This window comes from Microtus pennsylvanicus, chromosome 1, assembly GCF_037038515.1.
Source record: "Microtus pennsylvanicus isolate mMicPen1 chromosome 1, mMicPen1.hap1, whole genome shotgun sequence".
Classification (NCBI taxonomy): Eukaryota; Metazoa; Chordata; class Mammalia; order Rodentia; family Cricetidae; genus Microtus; species Microtus pennsylvanicus.
Genome location: NC_134579.1, coordinates 156,780,019 through 156,804,157, shown reverse-complemented (window position 1 = coordinate 156,804,157; position 24,139 = coordinate 156,780,019). Strand labels below are relative to the sequence as shown.

Genomic DNA, 24,139 nt, shown 5'->3' with positions numbered 1-24,139 from the left:
CAATTCTTCCTCCTACTTCTTCTCTCTGCCAGGAAGTCCTACCTATATCTTGTGCCTAGATACTGTCCATTCATCTTCCGATTACAGTAACCACAGCAACCTATCTTCACACTGTGTTGACATATCTCATAACAAATCTACTTATAATTTATGACATATTTTCATTGTCGTTTTTATCCATGGAAAAGCTCACATTTATGATACCCTGTCCTTACAGAATAGACTATCAGAACAAAAAGACGCAATAAAAATTGGCAAAATGATAAACATTTTTATTGCAAAGATACAAGATAGAAAGACTTGAAATTTAAGATAATCTGATATTTACATGAAATCACAAAATGTCACAGGAAAATAATGTTTATATAGAGAATAATCTCATTACATTAGCAATCAAATACCAAGAAATTAAGTATGCATCAAAATCAGAAATAGTGGACATAACTGATCCTTTATCACATTATTTTAACATACAGTCAAGAAATGTTACTGCTTAAATGACTCCTACAATGAAAATTTATTCATAATAGTTGATGCTTAAATAGTATGTCAGCAACAACAATGCATAAATTCAGTTTACAACAAATGCTTGATCACAATAGAGTTCATATCTGGATACAATGTTTCTAAATTTAAAAAGAACTGTCTTGCTGTTTAAGTATTGACTAAGCTTTGGAAATTAATTAAAGGATGTCTGCCTGGGTAATAACTTGGCAATGTAAGGAAGATCTATACAATGAATTAGTGTGAGGTATACTAAGAAATTTTATAAAATGTACCCATTAAATGAATTTAGTGATGCTTTTTAAGAGTTGAGTTTGTGTTAAAGGACTTGCCACATTCTTAACATCTGTGAGGTTTCTCTCCAGTATGAGTTTTGTGATGAGCATGAAGATGTGAGATGTGAGTAAAGGACTTGCCACATTCTTGACATCTGTAAGGTTTCTCTCCAGTATGAATTCTGTGATGAGTATGAGGATTTGAGAGACTGGTAAAGAATTTACCACATTCTTGACATCTGTAAGGTTTCTCTCCAGTATAAATTCTGTGATGAGTATGAAGATTTGAGAGCTTGGTAAAGAATTTACCACATTCTTGACATCTGAAAGGTTTCTCTCCAGTATGAATTCTGTGATGAGTATGAAGATTTGAGAGCTTGGTAAAGAATTTACCACATTCTTGACATCTGTAAGGTTTCTCTCCAGTATGAATTCTGTGATGAGTATGAAGTGTTGAGGCCGTGGTAAAAGACTTGCCACATGTTTGACATCTGTAAGGTTTCTCACCAGTATGGATTCTGTGATGTGTGTGAAGGTGTGAGATCTGGGTAAATGACTTGCCACATGCTTGACATCTAAAAGGTTTCTCTCCACTATGAATTCTCTGATGAGTATGAAGATGTGAGACTTTGGTAAAAGACTTGCCACATATTTGACATCTGTAAGGTTTCTCACCAGTATGGATTCTCTGATAAGCTTGAAGTTTTGCATGACAAGTAAATGACTTGATGCAATCTTTACATTTGCATGCCTTCTCTTTGGGATTGATTCTCTTATGCCTAGCAAGGCATGAACATCTGTTGGAGCACTTTCCATGTTCAATATTACTGCTTTGTTTTTCTTCATTTTGATTGTTTATATAATGTTTATCTTGTTTCTGTTCATATTGAAACAAAAGTAAAAGTTGGTGTTATAATCAAAAATATTCTTAAAATTTTATCTTATATGTATTGGCTCTTAGATCAAACAGACTTCATCTATGTATTTAAATAATGAGTAAAGCTATATTCTGATTTGATGTTTAGGAAATTTGTCCCTTCAAGATGAAGATTCTGGAAACTATTCGTTCTAGAGTTCCTAGGAAAGGCTTTAATAACATCATTAAGTGTGTAAGTCTTCTCACAACAAGAAATGGTACGATATAATTACAGTCTCATTTGGTTAGAAAAACCTTCTCAAGTTTATCTCAATTGAATAGCTTGTCACAAAATGTAATTATTAGCTTAGGGAACTCTACTGAATGTTTCATAGAATATGTGTCATTCCGTTTTCGGCTATTTCAAATTTTTTTGTAGAATATGACATGTTTTAAAACTATAATTATATATATATATATATATATATTTAAATTGAAGAAACTGCTTCTGAAATTTTAAGTGATCTAATATGACATCTTTCAAGATAAGGTAGAGATTATGAATCTTTTTTGGCAGGACTACCCAGTGTGGTTGGTGAATACAGATTATTTCAATCCTTACATAATTCATTCTCTTTTCTCTCTTCATCAAATTTTTAGAATATCTTTAAATCCAAGTTTTTTAAGTCACTACTTACAGCTATTCCTGATACCAACTTCTGGATAGAATCTTCTCTTTTCTCCAGTAAAACAGGTCTTGTCTTTGATGAGAATACAAAACTGGAAGACAGAAAAGTATATAATATCTGGGTTATTACACTTATGTAAAATGTTTTCAGATATATAAGTGACAAAATTTTATAAATACATAGACCCATATGCAAGGTAGTATATTACAAAAATAAAGTCAAATTATTCTAATGAGATAATCTTCTTAAGGCAAATGGGTAAGAGATCTTTTATAACATGCACTAAATAAATTATAAAAATGGAAGGATTGAAATTATGTTACCTTTGAGATTCCAATCATAATTTTCAGAATAAAAAATTAAGACTTTGGTAAGCTGAGTGAAACGATCTCATATAATCAGATGTCTGAATACATGGCCTGAAGTTGGTAGACATTTATGGTTAGGATTAAGAGATATCAAATTATTGGAAAACCTATGCTCCAGGAGACTGACTTTAAGAATTTTAATGCCTTCAAATGCCAAAAGTGAGCTCTCTGCTTCCTGTTGTGGTTCTAGATGGGACCTCTTCTCTGATGTTCCATCCTTTGACAACTACTGCCACTGATTCACCATAATATATCTTTTTTAGTATATTTCCTTTATCTTGGAGTTTTATCACAGCAATAGAAAAGTAACTAATACAAAGCCTATAACTCAACTACAAAAAAATCACACTCATGAAATTGTATTATCTTAATGGATATAACTCATCTCCACAATATGTTGAAATGAACAAATTGAATAATATTAATAAAAAGATAGAAATTAATTAATAAAGAAAGAAGGAGATGAAGAACAGGAAGCAGTTATTACCAAATGGTCCACAGAGAACCATGTGTACTACAAGGAAGGTGTCCATAAATTTTCAGACATTAAAGAAATTCGCTAGGATTGATGTTATTATCAGAGATACATTTTCTATTTTTCTTATACAGAAAATAGATACTTTCATAAAATATATTCTGACTATGTCTTTTTATCCCTCAAATACCCTGAGATGATCCCCATATTCACTCATGTCTGAATTTACCCACTTTCTGTCACTTAGAAAGACAAATAGGCATATAAAGAATAAGAATAAAATAATATCATCATAATCAATGAAAACAGATAGGATAAACAAAGAAAAGGAAACAAAGAAAAAGCATAGTAAGATTATGCAGAGAGAAATACAGATTTCACACTCACAAAAATTTCATAAAACAAAAAAGGAAAACTCTAGAAGTTATATATAAAGGAACCACAATTTCATGAAATAAAACTAAATAAATTTCCTATATAAACATTATGGAGAAAAAGAATGTAGGAATATTCCATTGAGTTGTGTTGGTATTTTACATCAAGTGCTGGATGTAAGGACTTTTTGTAGGAGTGACTTTTATCTCCACTGAGACGCTGTTGGTTTGGAAAAGACTAATTTTTCATTGGGCAATTATGATCTGTTGTAAATGACTTAGGTGAGGTTAAGATTAAATGTTATCTTACCATTAAGTTTAATTTCCCAGATTCTTTTACAATAAAGGTGTCACAGATGAGAGTACTTATGTTAGTATCTACAATTTAACCTTATTGATCAATATCTCAGTTTTTCAGCCATACTATTATTGTACAAAACCTGATTTTTATATAAATGTAGTATAATTTAAAATTGTAGATGCTAATACTCTGTAAATATAGCTTTATTTTTTATGATTGTTTAAGCTATTTGGAGGTTTTTTTTGTTTGTATTCACATGATGCTGAACACTGTCTTTTCATGATCTCCAAGAATTTTATGGAATTATCACTGAATTTGTTCATTACTTTTGATAAGATGTTCATTTTTAATACATCAATTTAAAAATCATTGAGTGCAGGAATTTTTCCATTTTCCAATATCTTTTTTCAATTCATTTCATCAATACCTTAACGTTTTTATAATGGTCTTTCACTTTTTTATTTTGAATTACCCCAAAATATATTCTGAGGTTATTATGCAAGACATTGTTTACCTGATTTCTATTTAAAAATTTCTCCTTTGTATATAGGAGGGCTACTGCTTTTTGATAGTTAATTTTGCATCCCTTGTTTTTGATGAAAGTATTGCTCAGTTGTTGGAGGTTATTGATGGAATTCTTACGGTCTTTCATACATAAAATCATACCATCTGCATTTAAGGTTAATTTGATTTATACCTTTGCTATTTGTAGAAGGAGAGAGCCAGTTGTTGATTCCCAGCCATCCGGCTAGGTTAGAGCAAAAATAACCACACAAAAATTGTATTAATTCTTAGGTACATGGGACGTACTCACTCATAATTGGTTTCTAGCCATAAATAAAGGACATTGAGCCTATAATTCGTGATCCTAGAGAAGCTAAATAAGAAGGTGAACCCAAAGAAAAACATACAGGCATCCTCCTGGATATTAACCTTCATCAGGCGATGAAAGGAGACAGAGACAGAGACCCACATTGGAGCACCGGACTGAAATCCCAAGGTCCAAATCAGGAACAGAAGGAGAGAGAGCACGAGCAAGGAAATCAGAACCGCGAGGGGTGCACCTACACACTGAGACAGTTGAAATTGCCAATATTGGCAGTTTGTCAGTACACTTTCTTCTCTGTCGTGCAGAACATCTGGCAGGCCTTTTCATGAAGCAGGAACCCTGAAGGATTGTCTCACCTTTAGTCGATTTCAGCAGTCATTTCTCTGTGGTCCTGCAAGTCCAGTTAAGCAGTCCAGGAAAGAGCAATTTCTTGCCCAAATGGCTAGCTAACGCCATAAAGAGCCCCTTTAATGCCCCCTTTCCTCTAGAAGTAACTGGTACTGTGAGGAGCAAATGTGTCTCTGTCATGAAAAATTCTAACTTCTTAAATTTAACATTTTAAATGCCATATTCTATACTATTTAAAAGGTTTGAAAACTACCTGTCTATCTGAAATACATCTCTGTACAGCTAGAAAATCTAACTTACATGACTGCAAGCTTGACTATTATAGATTATTATCTATTAACCTGTATTTTAAATGATCTGTAAAAACACAATAACTTAGTCAAGAGCAGAAATATTCATATAAAAAATTGACCTTAAGTTTGTACCAATAAGCCAAGATCCATACCAATGTAAATCTTTATAGGATATCCCCCTTTTAATGTAAAAGAACATTTATAAATAATATTTGGGAATATGGGCTTAGTTATTATCCAAACTGTTTCCTATTGTTTATTGGGCAAAATATTTTCTTTGTGGGGATATTCACAGCAACCTTTTGGGAGATCTTATTCCATCATACCACACCAGTCTGGAAGCAATCCACAGGTTCTAATGCTCTGTGGAATAAAGAGAAGAACCTCTTTCCAACACAACATATCCTTGGACCCAAAATTGGAAGTCATGATACCTTATAATATACATGCTGAGTTAGCTTAGCAGCACATACAATGAAATGTGTCTCTGTACCTAGCTCATTCACAGTCAAAAAATTTAAAGAAAGCACAGTGATATTCATAATCCAGCTCTGTGAATTTTCCATATTTATGTGGCTTATTTTTCTTTATTCTTTTTAATCTATGACTGTTTATACTCTGTCTCTTTAAAGAGTTTACCTTTTTTTAAAAAAAACATTTATTTCTTTTTCATAACATTCTATACGTTTTTTCTTTTCTGCCCTATGCCTATGTACAATTTTTAAACACTGTAACTCATTTAGAGGTAGTTAATGTTTGATTCTGTCCTGTTGTATATCTTTAATTCTTTATTGTCCATGAGTGCTTCTTAAAATGCTAAGCCCTTTGTATGAACTTAAGCAGCCACTTTATTAGGGGAAATATGGCCCTGCCTGCTTGCTCTATCCAGTTCAGCATGGCCGAGCTGTTTGCTGTCTCCGAGAGCCATGCACAGTGCCCCATTATTAGGCACACAGCCAGTCTATGTTGCCATTGAGCAAGTTGTAGCAGTTTGCTCACAAACCCCACTCAAATGCTCTGTAGACTGACCTTGTTAGAGTTCTTGCTGGCAGCGTGTTTTTTTTTTTTTAAAGAAGCCATGCTGTTTTTTACTATGCCCTGCAGTTTTTGTGTACCAGCTACTGAAATGGTGCACCTTCTTATGACATTCTGGCCTGAACTCTAAATAAGAACATTGAAAAAAAAAACTATCGACTACTCAGAAATTTTTGGCAACTATACTAGACAGTAATTTTGAAACTTAACCATCCCTTTACTTTTGTAGGATCTCATTAAGAGAGCATCACCCTCATGACAGTGGTAAGCAATTCTAGAGGATGATGCTTCCATCCCAAAAAAGTTTGTTCATAGGATTAGAAACAATGTTTATGGGTACTAGATAGAAGATTGGGGTGAAAACTATGTTTGTTAAAAAAAGAAGGAATAATAATAGTGGGTATTAGAGTAATTACTTGTGAGCAATTATTTATGGATAATTTACATTGTTATACTTTTTATACATTGATACAAAATTATCAATTGATATAAAATACAATCAATACAAAGTTAATCATATGTTATTTTTGTTTACATTATTTGTACACCTATGGAAGTTATTCTATCAGATTGTATATATGGATGTTTCTACATCTGTTTAGGACATTTTGTATACTGATACAACTTTTAGGATGTATTTTCATATTGCATCACATATTACCACTACCTCTGATCAAAATACTTATACATTGTTTACATTTTGAGGTCATTGTCCTCAGTTGTTGCACATTTGTTTACAAATTATTTAATATTCTGACATGAAGCTTTAGTCTTTAAGTTATACAGGTATTAAATACTATAGGACAATAATTGTTCATGCTTGCTGTACATTCAGTCAGATAAATCAGGTTTTTTAAATACATAGAGATTGCATTCTGTTTAGATAGGTAATCTTAAACTACTTCAAGCATCTGTAACACATGGCATTTAAATAACTTAGGATTCTATTGACATAAGACATGGTTGCTCCTGACAGCACCAATCCATTCCCGAGAGAATGTTGAACACTGAAAACACTCCACTGGGAGTTTGTTTTCTTCTTGACACGGTTGGCCTTTGGGCAAGAAACTGCCCATACCTCAACCACTAACAAAGTACATGGTATTGGAAATGTATATGCAGGACTCAAAGAAAGACACTGTCAAATCTTGCCAAGACAGGGTAAGATAGTTCTGAAAAATTTCCTGACTCTGAAAATGGTCTGTCAGTTATGCTAGGCCTTAGCCAAAACTGCTTGCTTCAACATTGCAAAATGAGACTTTGGGTGATTGCTCAGGTAGCTAATTGTCTCAGTCATATATTTCTTGCTTTGGAAGCTGCTTGATTGTATTTCCTGCCTTCTCAAGTAATATTATCTCCCTTCCCAGGCCTTTGATGGGGTTGAAGATTAGATAGTCATAGTTACTGCACATTTATTATCTAGCCAAGCCATTTCCTATACAAGAGTTAGAGTCCTTAGGATAGAAGGATTATTAAAACATTTAGCATATGCTTCTTGCTTAATATTGTTTATGCTGCTTATTACTCTAATTATACTGGATATCTGTTTCTAGTTGTATTGGGTTTGGCACTCTCTTATTTAATCAAAAGGGGGAGGTGTTGTGGGAGCACATTCTACCCCTTCAGTCAATAGGCTTTAGCCCACTTGGGCTCAGTCTCTGATACTGTAAAAAAGCAGCCATAAAGCCTGTGCTCACTCTCTTGCTTCTGGATGATAGACTCTGTTCCTGTTCACGCAGAGAACTGTTATCTAGGACAGTGATCAGTAAGTTTTATCCCTTAAATTAATAACCCTTTTATTCATAATTCTAAACTGGTGTGGAATTATTTTTTGACTTCCATCATCAAGGTTCAACATATTAAAGCCTGGGTGTAATAAACTTTTCAGGTAATATTATTGTAATGATGGAGAATTTCCAAATATTTCCACTAAAATAAGGACCCATACACTCATTCACATGAAATCTAAAACTTGGGCAAATATTAATATATAAAAAATCTATGACATAACTCCTTGAGCCTATCCATGCCAATTTTAAAATCTACATTAACATCTTTGTATGACAAAGAACTTATCTATACTACTGCACAGGACAGCATACAGAAACAACCAAAATAAAAGTTTGAGACAGGTTTCCTTATTGAGCAGGAATGGATAGGACACAATAGCATAAAAATGGAGAAGTAATTTTTAATTTCCATATAAACGTGTATACTTTAAACTGATAATTGTAGATTTGAATCAGTGATGGACTACCAATGTTTATAATAAAAAGAGAATAAATCATCGCAAAATAATTACAGAGCCCTTCTTTTTTCCCCAAATATATGCTATAAAATACGCATGATTCAGATGAAAATGTGAATTACTATTTTAGAATATTTCTTTTAATTTTTTGTTTTATGGATTTCTTTGTAGTATTGTGCAATAAATATATAGATTATGAAGATGTCTAATTATGGATACACTTAAGATTTTTAAAAACAAAAAAATACAAAGCAATATACCATGCTCTGTCTTAGGTTGTAAAGGTAAACTCACAAAACACACAAGCTATCCCTACACAACACATTGATCACAGAGAATAGAGCTTGTGTCTATGTAGAGTCTTTGCCACCACCTGAGTCTTTGGTGCAGCAAGGATTCTGCATATTACTAAGAAGAAACATAAGCATCTAAGCAGCTGCAAACTCTTTGATATATATTGGTGCCCTGTCCATAAGGTGTGTGCATAATTGTGGCACAAAGCTTGTGGGAGTAACAATCCAAAACCTGATTTGACTTAAGGCTAACTCCACGAGATGAAACCCATACTTCACACTGCTTTGGTTACCAAGAACCAGAAACTAGATAGCCCAGTGACCAGAGGTTAAAAACAAAGAAATTTGTTGCTCCTAAATGACATTTTACTATACTGAAGATACTCATAGATCAAAGCCTTGCTCATCCATTAGCAGAGGATATTCCTCCTGCAACAGGTGGAGAGAATAAATAGAGAGGCTCACAGCCCGACAGCTGGCAGAGATTGAGAGACCTTGCAATGCCACACTGAATTGGAGGTTTCCACCAAATACCTCCTCTCAGGACTCACAGAACCAGGTAAATGTGGAGGAAGCTAGTGTGTAAGAGCCAAAGACGGTGGAGAATACAAATACCTACATACCCTTTCCCCACACAAACGCACACAGCCTTGTCCATCAACTGGATTGAAGCACATATGAGCTAGCAGAAACAGAAACAACATACACACAGGGCATCCACAGTTCTGCACAAAATTTAGTACTAGAGCTGAAAAAGAAGAGGACACATGCTCAGATCCCTAACCCAGACGCTATCTCTGATTCATAACCACTTGTAAATAAAAATGTATTTTTTTTGAGGAATTTTCACTGGGATCAGAAACTACTCTCAAAGGTAGGCTGAATGCTTTAATGAACTGAACAGTATTTTCCGGGTTCCTTGTCTCATAAAGACATCTCAGAACTTTATATCTTTCTGGTTGAGTGTTTTTGTGGATTCATGACTGTGAAAACTAATAGATATTTGCCTCTATGTGTCTTTCCTTGGACTATTTGTCTTCTGATTGTTTGTTTTTTTCCTATTATCCTGTGTTAGTTTTTATTTTATTATATCATAGTATATTTTGTGTTATTGTTCTCCTTACCAACCAATTTGGTTCCTAATGAAAGACAGGAAAGGGGTAGGTATGGATTGGAAATGTGGGGGGGAGGAAGTGGGAGTAGTAGACAAAAGAAAACCAAAACCATAAATTACATGAGTGTTGAAATAGGGGCAGCGGGGCTGCGTCCCCGGCACCCCCGCCAACTGCACGGCTAGCTTTAGCTTATGCCCCAAAATAATTACACAGAAACTGTATTCTTTTAAACACTGCCTGACCCATTAGTTTCAGTTTCTTATTGGCTAGCTTTTACATATTGATCTAACCCATTTCTATTAATCTGTGTAGCCTACGAGCTGGCTTACCAGGAATGATCTTAACCTGCGTCTGTCTGGAGTGGGAGAACCGTGGTGACTCCTTGACTCAGCTTCTTTCTCCCAGCATTCCGTTCTGTTTACTCCGCCTACCTAAGGGTTGGCTTATCAAATGGGTCTAGGCAGTTTCTTTATTAATAAGAAATCACTCCCACATCACATGAGAAAAAATTTTCTATTTTCTATAGAAAGTAAAGTAAAAATAATAATAATAAAGTTATAAATACACACCTATTTTTCTTAAATCTCCACATGGAAAAAAAATCATGTTCATGGTGGGAAGTTTGTGGAAATCGCATGCAATGGAAGCTCCAATGCAAGGGAACAAATGAAAATAATTAGGGAAAAGTTCAGTTTCTGCATAATTTGTGCAAGTTTATGTTTATCAATTGGCAATGTTTCAAAATAATTATAGCTGATAACATGAATCCAACATATCCTGTCAACAGAATCAAACACTGTATATAAAATCAGGAATGAAAAAAAGAGGAAAACAACCTAAATGCCCCTTGACCAAAGAATGGATTAGAAAAATGTGGTACATTTACACAATGGAGTACTACACAGCTGAAAAAAATAATGACATCTTGAATTTTGCAGGAAAATGGATGGAGCTAGAAAACATTTTGAGTGATGTAACCCAGACACTGAAAGACAATTATCATATGTACTCACTCATAGGTGGTTTCTCAACATAAAGAAAAAAAAACAGACTACAAACTACAGTCCCAGAGAACTTAAACAACAATGAGGACACCAAGAGAGACTTACATAGATCAATCTACATGGGAAGTAGAGAAAAACAAGATCTTTTGAGTAAATTGGGAGCATGGGGACCTTGGGGGACGATTGAAATGGTGAGAAGAGAGGCAGAGAGGCAGAGAAGAGAGGCAGAGAGAAAAATGTAGAGCTCAATAAAAATCAATAGAAAAGGAAAAAAGAAAATTTAAGTGGGAAGGAGAAAAAAGAAAAACCATACAATTTCTGAAGTGGTAAAGAATGTCACAGAGAATTATATAGAGGTGAATAAAGTCAAAATCAGTACATTAAGATAAACTGATGACAGTTTTTTCACACATTGTAACATCATTATTGCTGTGATAGCAATTGTCCAAGGAAAAGCATGGACACTAAAGTGTCCTGAAAAAACGAGTGGGCAAGACCAAAATAGAAGGAAGCACACACTGTGCTAGCAATATGCATTTAAAGACTCAATAATAACTCTCATAAGATGTACCAACAAGCAAGTAGCAGTTGAAATAAACTCTGTAGACAAGATTATGAGAAGCACAGAAATAAAGACGTGCAACATAAATATATAACTTTTGTAGAAGAAATTGAACGTAGCTATTAAGAAGAAACTTACTGGAGAACCATCCATCTCATCTGAGCTTCAGTCTCAGGGAGAAAGTTACGTCCATGTAGCTCCTGATTTTTTCTTGAGTATTTGCTTAAAAAGTATCATGAAACACCATTCACCTGCTACAAGCACACTCACCATCTGCAGAGCCTCAGAAATCAGGAGAGTATTCATTCCTGGCTTGGTTACATAGATACTCATGAAAACAGGAGAAATTAAAAAGCTGAGTTTCTCCCTTGCTGAGTTCAAGTGGCCTGCTCAGCAGGTTACCTATCCAGTGAGATCTTGAACTGTGATGGCCTGTTGTACTCAACCACGGCAAAGTAGAAATGGGGAAAGGAAAGTTGAACTCAAATGGGGGTGAAAACCCTATAAAGCTAATCATGCCCTCCACCTTGTTTTTACTGGCAAGATTCACAAAGGTGTTGCATTTGCTATTTAGATTAAGGAGTGGAAGCTGTGGAAAGAAGTGGAAGCAATTTCATGTCAGCATGCAGTTATTCATGACTTAGAAATTTTGAGACAGCTATTTTTGGATTCTTTTAATGGAAGCAGTTGAGTTCAAAATACTTCAATACTAGATATTGTTCATTAAGCCTGTAGCATATTATCACAGTATGTCATGATACAGTCTATGTACTTATATATTTTGATATGTATGAAAAGAAAATATGGAGCTTAATTCCCATGATGATTTTATTGTTAGGAACCATCATTTTACCTAAACGTAAATGACAAAGAGCTATGTATGAAAGATGTGGGACAGATAAAGAAGGAGCCCAAATAAAGGAGAATGGAAACTTTGAAGTAAGGGTTTCACTCTATTTACTTATTTCACTGTCCCGAGAAGACAATATACTCAATTGGAACTTTCTGTATCACAGATGGACCATGTACATGCACAGCACGACCACAGCAGGTAGTTTGAAATAAAATTCTGCTCATTTTGCCTGATGCTTTCTCTCCTTTGGAGAGAGTTTTTGTTTGCCTCTCCTCCCTGACCATTTGAAAATGCTCTACACTGATACTGAACTATTTTTACTAAAACACATTTGATCTTTCTGACAATTTGAGAGTTTCTTTTTCTACTGTTGGTTAATTTAGTTATGTCTTCCTGGGTAATAGTTGTACATGGATTTATTCATCCATTATTGTCACCAAAGCTTTATTATCAACTGCTTTCAACTGCTTCTTCTGTTTTTTAGAAGAAGCTGAATCTGTATAAACATGTGGGTCTAGATGTTTGACACTATATCTCTCTTCACTGTCTGTGATCTCAAGTCAATATAACATATACTATTAAAAGTAACGTGTAACCTTCACACTTAAAAGGTTATTCATGAGAAAAAAGTCCTATAAGCATGCTAAAATTTAAAAAAATAGTTAAGTTAAATTCATTAAAGTGGAATAAAAATTATACATGATACTTAAAAAGGCATTTCTTTCCACTTCATGTGTAGTAAAGATAGTCTTGAATTTGAGATATAATAATAATTGATTTGTGGAAAACATCATTGTTTAATAAACACTTCTAGGGAACAATATTATAAGTTCTCCAAGGAAACACATGATCAAATCCTTAGACTTGAGAATTGCTTTTAAATGTTAAATCTCATCTAATTCATGTTTTTGGATACGTGACACACCATAACATAAGTTTATTACAAATGAGACTGACACAATTAAGGACATGGACTCATGATTTTTAGTTCATTTTTGGAGAATGTAAATTATCCAGTTCTTAAAGACAGCCTAGGGATTTGAGACAGACTGAACGTAACTGAAGATGTTTAACTGTGAAATATTAAGAATGTATTACTTTCTTTCTATGCCCTTTGACTTGTAAAGATAAACTAACTTTGAAAACAAGCACATAAAGGAGAAGAACTTCTGTGAGGAAACCAACCAAATTAAGACTCGATGCTCTCTCCTAGGGAGAACATCTCTGGTATGAAAAAAAATAGAAAAATATGCAAGTGACAGGGTCAGTGCCTATCCACCTTCAAGAAAGCTGTAGGTGCAAAGTGATGAGGAAATTATGAATGGTAAGTGTGATTCCCACTGAATGCCTCTAAAGGAACTCATCAAAGAAGGTTTAAAAGAAGCATTTCTGAAATACTTTAAAAATATAAATATGATACTCATTTGAAGAAGGTAGCACCTTATATCCCAAAAGGAAGAAAAGAGCTAAGGATAATTCCTCCTAAGTTTAAAAGCAATGTATTTCATATGTGTAGGGATATGGAGAACATCTGTGAGGCTTTGTCTGCTGGGCTGCAGAGAGGATCTAGACAACAGAAGCTCAGCCTCATATATACCCCACACTTACCCCTAATAGTGGCAGTGATTGTATCACTGACTTTTCTGCCTGTTTTTAGGACTCTTTTGCTCTACTGGGTTGTCTCATCCATCTTTATTATGAGAGTTTGTACCTTATCTCATTGCATCTTATTATGCTATGTTTGGTTCCTGTTCTAGGGGTGTGGGGGGCTGTCCCTCCCTAAAGATAAATGGAGAATCAGCTTACTGGGGAAAAGGGTGATGGAAAAGGACTAGGAGCAGTGGGATGAAGGACTGTGGTCAGGATATGCTGCATGATAGGAAAGTAAATAAAAAGAAAACAGAAAGGAATCAGTAAGTGTGCCAATTGCAGTGATTATTTTGTTGCTTTTTGTATTGTATGTGTTCTCAATGGTATTTTTAAGTGAGTAAGTATAGCTTTGTTTTTCTCTCTACAGTCCTTTCAATAGGCTCATTCCTCAGTTTAGCCAGAGATATTTTCATGTAATATCTTTATATTTAGTTGGAAATAATTTATGTTAGGCTGCACATATCATGAAAGATTCCTCTTTGTCCTTCAAATGTGGCATATAGATTCACTGAATACAGAGAGGCAAGAAAAGTGAGAACAAAGGGATAATGAAGAAATGCAAAGTGTTATTATCTCAGACAGAACCACGAAGAGCACTGATGAGTCCCAGGTTTTGCAGCCAGGAACTCAGGTGTTCCAATTGTGCTCAGGGTAAACCATGTGCTATCAGGAGATTTTACAATGATTCACCAGCAAATTGTAAAGTATCACAACCAATCTCACATAAATCGACACTTGTCAGGGTTCATAAAAATATTTGCTGAGAGCTCACATACTACTCCCTAAATCACTGAGTTGTGTGAATATGGCCACAGGCTCAGGATTTCAAATGTAGAAAGTAGAATAGTATGATTCCTTATCTCACTCCTGTCCAGGCATTAGGTTTTGCTTACTCATTAAGAGATATAAGGTTGAAAATAAGAACATCCTGTAGCTTCAGTCTCTTAGAACCCGTTGTCATAGTGGAATGAAGCTTAGGGCAGAATTGTGGACCTAAGACTGTCCCAATGAGGTTGAAAAATAAATACTTTCCAAGGCTCCTCTTTTACTGATGAAGATCAGGTGATCTCACAGCTCATTTTTCTCACTAGTCATCACTCAAAGTTGAGTGTTCAATCTCTACAACTTCTTAACCTGCTTCTTGCTGAAGCTGATTGGGATGGATGTTGTTTCCTCAGAAGTCCCTGTTGGAAAACAAACACAGATGAACTGGCCCAGCGCCAAGGCACAGAGCATGCAGAGAACATCCTGAGTCATAAACAAATCTCTGAGAAACCATGCATGCTTGTGACCCAGTGACATTCTAAAGGACATTATCCTAGGCCAAGATGACTTGTCTATGGGCCTCAGGTCTCCCTTTTCCCTAAAGGAAGGTTGTTGCCATGCCAAGCTGGTTTTCTCTGCCTCCCTCACCACAAGCTTCTCATGGCCAAGGAGTCAGCCACCTCAGGCATAGTCACAGCTGCACATAATCCAACATGGTTGCAGAACCCATAAGCCTTTGGCTTAAGAAGCCAAGAGAAAAATCGCATAGTCCACACTACTCAGGTGGTATGGAGATGCTCTTATTTCCTACCAGGTCACTTGAAGTACATGGTAAAAATGGAGAAATCATGCAGCTTCTGAACATGGTCAACAGACTAAGCTAATCAAACTCAATGCCATTCTAGAACCCCTGAAGCAAGAAGAATGAGTTGGTGTATGTTCTAGTTCATTTCTTTTGATAGTTCTTTGGATTCAATAAAGAACAGTCTGGCACCCACACCTGCTAAATCAGAACATTCACAGGCATTGCAAGGAAGTGGAGGTCAGAGCAAATTCATTGGCACATCCCGAGGACATGAGTTCTTGGCAAGAAATGCTTTGGTTTCCCTGTTAATAGTGGCAGGGAGCCACTGTATCTAAAGGAATCCCCTGTGGAGAAAGGGAAGTGAGGCCATGATGCCTACTGGTCTCAATTTGTCCCACCTCAAAGCTCCAGACCTGCACTAAAGTGAAACTCAAAAGTTCCAAGAACGACAGCCTTTACCTGATCAGCAACTTCCTTCTCTGACAGAAAAACTGCTGTCCTGAATTCCTTGATATTCAGGAACCAGGACAATCAGACAAGTCCAGACGATTCCCAGGCACTCCAGCTTATGTTCCCCGTAAGTGGAAGGACTAGATCAAGCCCAGCTCCCATAGGAAGCCCCTCATCCCCTGATAAGCACTCATTACATCTCAGAACCATTTACATCTCACTGTTTCACACTGAGACTGAAGGTCAGTTTAATTTTGTCTCATTCTTGCACCCCTAGGCTCCCCCATTCTCTCTTCCAAGTAGCCTGCTCAGTCTTGCCAATGTGTCTTCCATTAGGGGAACTGTAATGGCCCTGAATGAACATCCCAATAGCAGTTGGTTTGGTACACCACATGTGTCTTCACAGATGACGTCTGGGCTCTCCAGGATAAAATAGAGTGTCCAGGGGATGAAAGGCTGACTTCATGGGGAAATAAAATTGTCTCTCTGCTAACTAGTTATCTTCACAACCCACCAGAAATCATACTTCTCTCTCCAGGAGTCAATCCTGGGATACAAGGGAAGCCTTTCAGCACACCCTCCTTCCAAAGCCAGAGACAAATTTCTACTTGATTGGACCCTTTATTATTTCCATGTGGGGAACTGAGTGTTTGCTTTTGAATCACTCCTCAGTGATGTCTTATTCCTTCCTCAGAATCCCCTATTCATCATGAGGAGAAATAAAATACTACAGAGAACTTAAATCATATTAATGTGGAAGAAAAAAGCTCACCTGCCTCAAGTACAGACACTACGAAGATCCTGCAGGGCTGGTTACAATGTGGGATTTGGATTAGGAGGTACACTTAGAGAAAACATGTTCCTAGCTGTTAAACATGTCCCCCCAAAATATAACAGCTGTGGACATAGCTCAGATGGCAGACTGATTGCATAGCATGCAGAAAATCCAGAATTAATCATTAGATTTGTCCACACTGGCTTTGGTGGCCCCACTTGTAATGCTAGTGTGTGGGAAATAAAAGCATTACGATGCTAATCTTATGTCAATTTTACCTGCAATGTTAGTTTGAGTACCTTTTAAAATATAAGATAAATATTTTGCTAGGTTATGAGAAGTTTCTATTTTATTTCCTTTTAAGGTATTTGTATTGAAGTAGACAATGCCTAGACAAGCACTACCCTTCTATATTTGACTTTAGTGGAACATAACTGTGCTGTCAGAAACCATAAATGTGGCCTGTCCTTTGTCAGAATACCCTAGGCTCACAGTCATGTATGAACACAATTTGGGAGCCTGTGAAATACTGGGATTGACACAATGGGGTTGTGACACAATGAGAAGTTGGCATTAGAACCTGTTGTTAACATCATTGTTGGCATAATGAACAATGATTACAGGCAGTTCATTCCTCTCATATGTCACCGTCTGCCACTGAAGGGTCAGCTTTTTTTTTTATTACACTTGTCTTTGTTTTCTACTGGGATAGGGTAAGAATAATTCAAAATCCCCTTAATATTTTGAAGTAACGATCTGGCCATTTCTATGTTTTATTTCTTTTTTGAATTCTGTTAAGAATCTCACATTATAAAGGCTGTATCCCATGAATACAGAGATGAAGGATTGCAATATACAGAAAAATTCCATAATGTTTTCAATTTTGAATTCATACAAAAGATGAATATTTATTAGAAAGGCTGTGATGTCTTGACTTACACTTGCACATTTTCTTCACATAGTGATCAAACATGGGTGAATATTCCAACCAGCCCTTTAAACCTAAATCACATCCTTGTGGTGAGTACATATGCAGCCTCATTTCTCACATATTTTACTTATAAAATATAGAATGCTGAATTATTTTCACTCTGCTGTGTAACAAATGGAGAGGATATCAGAAGGTGGTAAGATATAGAGAAATGTATAGAGTAATAATGGCCATCTTACCAAAAGCAATCTACAGATTCAGATCAACTCATCTTAATGAAATTCCAAGAAAATCTTTTATTGACATGAAGAAAAACTACTCAACTTCCTACGGATAAATGTAAAAACCCAGATATCTAAAACAATCCTGTAGAGTAAATGAACTTCCTGTTTTCAAGCTCTACTACAGAGCCATAATAATACATACAGCATGATAGTGGCTTAAAACAGACAGGTTTGACGATGAAATCAAATTAAAGTCCCTTATATAAGCCCACACATCTGTGAACACCCGATTTTTGACAATAAATCAAAAATATACAATGCAATAGAAGAGAGTATCATCAACAAATGTTACTGGCAATACTAGAGTCAGCATGTAGAAGAACTCAAACAAATCTATCACCTTGAACAAAATTCAAATCCGAGTGGATCAAAGACCGTCAACATCAATTCCATTAGCCAAGAACACATTGGTACAAGAGACAACGTTCTGAATAGATCACCAAAAGCATTTACAGTGAGATCAACAATTAATAAATGGGACCCTATTAAACTGAAAATATTCTGTAAGGCAAAGGGCACTGTCAATAAGAAAAAAAATGAGAGCCTAGAAAATATAAAATATCTTTACTAACTCCACATCTGACAGAGGGATGATCTCCAAAATATATAAATAAATGTAGAAACTAGGCATCAAAATAGACCAACAAATTATTCAATTAGAAATGGGGTAAAGATCGAAGAGAGAATTCTCAACAGAAGAATATCAAATGGCCAAGATACACTTAGAGAACTGTTCAACATTCTTAGCCATCAGAGAAATGAGAATCACAATAACTCTTGGTTCCATCTTAAACCAATGAGAATGGATAAGATCAAAAATATTAATGACAGCTTATTCTGGTAAGGAAGTTGAACAAGGGGAATAATTCTCATATGCTGAAGGGAAGACAAATTTTATACAGCCCCTTTGGGAAAAGGTATGGCCATTTCTCAGAAAATTTGTCATCAATCTACCTCAAGACTAGCCATACCACTCTAGGGCATTTACACAAAGGAAGTTCAATGATACTCAACTGTGTTCATAGAATCCTTATTTGTAATAGCTAGAACGTCAAAACAACTTAGATGTCTCTAAACCTAAGAATGGATAAAGAAAATGTTTGGTTCTCAACTTGTTGGTCTCTACAAGACCCTATTTAGAAAAAAAAGTTGCTAATCACATTTACCTGCTTAGGGCTTCCATATCTGAAATGGCACAGATTACCTGACAGACCACATCAGCCCTAAGTTCTAAGGAACATGCTTCTGTTGAGAAAGTCCAGAGATCTGGAGAAAATGCATTCCAGCCTAACAATGGGCTGGATCCTCTTTACAAGAACTGTCAGAAATAGAAAATTGAGGTTAAGCTATAACCAAACTCTTTGATTTAATAACCCCAAGCCTCTCCAAATGCCTGTCCTTCTCATGATCTCCTAATGGGTATTGTACCCAAAGCCATTAACAAGCACATATATCATAACACCTGGCTCTAGGCCAAGGAATTTGGCTTTTGTTTGCTGATAGAAGGACCATAGCAGTGATGTACATCATATTCTATCCCATGATTGTATGCCTCTTCTATCTGTATGCGTGTGCATGTGCATGTGTGTTTCCAACTTAGGGTGCCTCTACACAGCCCCGACAGACCTCTGACTTGTCACTGCTCTTGCCTCAGTGTATTGATTCAAGGTTTGGACCATCATATTGTTTCTAGGACTGTTTTTTCTAAATATCTGAGGGATCATCTGGCCTCATGTGACTCCACACACGTCAAGAGTGAATTACATCTTCACTCACAACCTTATAGCCTGAGTGAGCTCTGCTGATTCTCCAGGGGAAGTTTTTTATTACTACCTGTATAAGAGCTCCCTTTTTCCTTTTTGACCCCAGAGAGGCTCCTGATATGGCTGCTTGGTTTAAGGTCATTTTGGAGTGAAAAAATGAGTCAGAGGTAATGGCTGTACCATGGGCAGCAGCAGACCCCTCCCTGGACATTCTATTGTATCCTGGAGAGCCCTGATTCTCGGTGATGTCATCAGTGTTGTGGCAACACCAACTGCCTGTGGGGCATCTGTTCATTGCCTACTGGTTTTGGACGTAGCCATGTTGGCAAGACTGAGCAGGCTCCTTGGGAGACAGAAGGGAGAGTATAACGAGACTAGAGGGAGGCAGAAGGAAGCTGGCCTTCAACCTCAGTGTCGCACATCAAGACATAAATGGTTCTGGGCAAAACGCAGTGAGTCCTGGGGAGGGAATGGGGAGTTTTTTGATGGTGGAAGGCTTCAGCTTGGTTTTTCATAGTGAGTCACAGGATCTTAGAGCTTCGTGGAGGTAATGAATCTATCCTGCTTCTCTCTGTTACTAAAGAGTAGACCTGGAGTTTAGGGTTTCTAATGGTTAGATTGGCAGAGAGCCAGTAATGGTCAACCCTGCAGCTGCTGTGCTAGGGCCCTCTGTTTTGACTCGGAGTGGAAGGAAGGAGAGAGGGATGAATGGGGTTTCAGTTACAGCACTGAGCTTCACCCACACTGGATTTCTTTTGATTGGGGGTCACTAATAACAGGGAGAGTAAAATCCTCTGGCCAAAGCTGGAGGATCTCAAATTTTACCTCACATCCACTTGCAGGGTAGGAACCATTGGGTATTGCTGCATGTCAGTGACCCCTAAGGTTTCTGAGTTCCTGACTCTCAATAGCCAGTAATCTTTAACTTGACTTTAACTTGAGTGCAGGAATGAGCCATCACTCCTCCTGCAAGTGTCTGTTCTTGGTGAGTGAGGGCTCACCTGTGGATGCCCTTAGGTGTCTCCAGCCTGTCCTGTCACTAGGTGATCTCACCTTTGCTAACATCATGATGGATGGAATGTATTTTGCTGAAGTTTGGGGGAAATTTTCATCATTACCCATGTGACTTATCTTTGGTCTGACGGGTCACCCACAATCCCCATCACCCCCACACATTGTAACAGCCTTGTGGATATTTCCTGAGGTACTCATTCACTTCATGAAACTGAACTTCATTCCACATCAACATGAGCTAATTTCTTAGTATCCTTCACTACCCATCCTTTTGATTAGGAGGGGAAGAGCCATTCCTTGGGAATGTTTAGAAAATTAGTCTTGACCTTCATACATGATGAAGTATTAAATTATAATTAATTAGAGTCTAACTATCAGAGAGCTGCTGACGAGCTTCCCCTGTGTCTCAGGGAAGGCACCTGGAAAAGCCAGCTTGGCTTTTGGTGAACTGGGGAAGAGACAGTTATGAGATAAGTGATGGCAGTTGGCAGTGACCCTAACAGTCAGTTCTCTGGACATTCTGCTGTATCCTAAAGAGTCGTTGGCATCTTTTTTTGAAATCAACAGTGTTGTGTTCTTGGAGCACTCATTATGTGTTGAAATAGGAGCGGCGGGGCTGCGTTCCCGGCACCCGGCCCCCCGCAGGGCTAGCTTTTCCCGAAATAATTACACGGAAACTGTATTCTTTTAAACACTGCCTGACCCTTTAGTTTCAGTTTCTTATTGGCTAGCTCTTACATATTGATCTAACCCATTTCTATTAATCTGTGTAGCCCACGAGCTGGCTTACCAGGAATGATCTTAACCTGCGTCTGCCTGGAGTGGGAGAATCATGGCCACTCCTGATTCAGCTTCTTTCTCCCAGCATTCTGTTCTGTTTTCTCCGCCTACCTAAGGGTTGGCCTATCAAATGGGTCTAGGCAGTTTCTTTATTAATAAGAAATCACTCCCACATTAATTATGTGCATATAGGGTTCTCCAGAAGACACAATGGCAAGATTGAGCACACTGGTTGGCAGAGAGATCTGACTTTCGAAGGAGGAGGTTGGGGGTTGAGTTGGTCCTTACAGAAATGGGGTTTAGTAGCTGGGATCTTGGAAGAGATGGTTCTATGTTGCTTCTCTGGGTTACTAAAGTGCAGACCCATAGTCAAGGATTGCTGCTAGTTAGTTTGGCAGAGATCCAGGAGTTGTCAAGGTTACAGCTGCTGTTCTGTGAGTTCCTTAATTTATTTTGAGTGGCAAAGACCAGCAGGAGGCACAGACTAATGGAGTGTGAGAGTAGGTTGTTGCTACAACTCATCATCAGTGATTTCTTTAGGTTCTGTGAGTATCTCATGGGAAATTCCCCATCTATGCACCAGGGTCTCAGACATTCAGTTACTTCTATTCCAGGCCACACTAAGAAACTGAGAGTCTCTAAGCACTGGAGACTCCAGGAATTTTCTGTATCACATCAGAAATGAGTTGATATTTCCAAAGCAGCATGGCTGGGTGACATATGCTTTTCAGGGCCAGTGGGGCAGCAGTAGGGGCTGATACACATAGCTAGCCACAGTAAGTGGAGACAGAGGCATGGCTTATGGGCTCCCAGTTTGAGGACAGTTGTCCTGATCCTTCACTGTGTTCCATGCAGTCACTCTTCCTTGGCCTCTTCTTCGAACTCAACATGATCTCTCTTGGTCCTGTGCCGTACTACTGCATAAATTCACTAATATTTATCTCCTGCAGGGAGTGCTGGAAAAACATCAACCCCAAACTCTGTTACTGGGCAGGAGCAGCGGCTGAACAAGGTGGCTACACTGACCCTGCAGCTTCAGATGATGACCCAAGAAAGGAATGAACTTCGTGGAATTCTCGCTAATTATACCAATAAGGATTTGAACAACAGGTAGCCATTTTGTCTAGTTCCTGCGTAACTGTCTTGACCCTACCGAGTCAACCCCAGCATTCCTCAGTCAGACTTGTGACTCAGGTCACTGGAGGCTGCACCTCCAGAGTGTTCTGCCTAAACTAAATATCCTGAGGGCATCTGAGAGGCATAGCTGAAATCTGGGAAGGAGTGATATCAGGACACAGGCTGTGTGATTCCTCCAAATAAAAAGCAGAGCCTGTGGCCTGGATCAGTCTGGGGATGGGGCAATAGTTTGTGAGCTCTCAGCATACATTTCATGAGGCCTTGACAGGTGTTGGCTTGTGGACGATGCTAGGTGCTGTGAGTTTACGGTGAGTCTTTGTGCTTAACCAGCAGGTGCTTGAGTATTGGCTGCTCCTGGGAGCAGCTGCAGGGGCCTAGTCGTCTTGGTGCATCTCAGTGTGTGACTTGAGGTCTGAACTTCATCACTGCTCCTCTCTAGTCTGATTTCTTATATTCTGAGATAATTCTGCCTGCCTACATTTATTTGGCATCCTCCGTGTATGTGTGTGTGTGTCCTAGCAGTTGGGGGTCTGTGGCATGTGGTTCTTTCTGTGCCACAGTTTCCAGGTGATCCCACTAAGTTCCCTTAGGGTCAGGGAATGCCACTATGACCAGTGATGGTGCTCCTGGCCCGTGTGCTCACCTTGGCAGCCCATTGGAATCCACTGGAGACTTATATATCTATCCTTAAGTCAGGTCTGCTTGCTGGAAACACTGATTTTATGCTTTAGACATCCACGTAGCGATAGGAACCTGGGATCAAAAATCCCCGTTCTGAAGACGGGAACAACATTATCATAGATTTCTGGTGGGATCAGACTTGTGACACAGGCTCCCTAGGACTTAACTATTCTATTCCTCCAGACCCATTAATGGAACTCATGCAGCTCTTGATCACTCCCTTTGCACCCCTGACTGCTGGTCTGGGGCCACGTCAGCAAGTTTAAACAGCACCAGGTTGTCCTGGTTCATAGGTATCAGAATGTGACATTGACTGTGCTGGGTTGTTTAGGGTACAGCCTGAAATCATAGGATCATTAAGTCCAGAATTCATGGGGTTCTTTGCTCTGGGGCTATGCCCTAATACAGGCTAAATTTTGAGTTGGAGATGGTGAATATGGAGCATAAGAAAGTGATGTTGGATCTACAGAAATTCCGCATGGAGATGAGAGAGGCCTTGTACAAGTGCAAGGAGCTGACTGAGGAAGCTGTCTCTTACAGGTGAGTGACTGACCTCACTGGGACTCTATTCCTTGGCAGTGACTGCTTTTGCCATGTTTTTGTCTTTGAACCAAAGTGAGGACTTTCCTTTTGGCCTTTCTCCCTATAAAAAGCAGTCTGTCTTATGCTCTTGACTTGGACC

General features: G+C 37.6%; 1 protein-coding gene across 1 annotated transcript in view; it reads right to left on the bottom strand.

The window, feature by feature from the left end:
* Nucleotides 1–738: 738 nt before the first annotated feature.
* Nucleotides 739–24,139, bottom strand: part of LOC142832944 (uncharacterized) — a 776,034-nt gene continuing 752,633 nt past the window's right edge. The window contains exon 8 of the mRNA XM_075943776.1: nt 739–1,467. Within this exon, the coding sequence (XP_075799891.1) occupies nt 844–1,467 (624 nt within the window). The 3' untranslated portion in view covers nt 739–843. The remainder of the gene's footprint in view (nt 1,468–24,139) is intronic.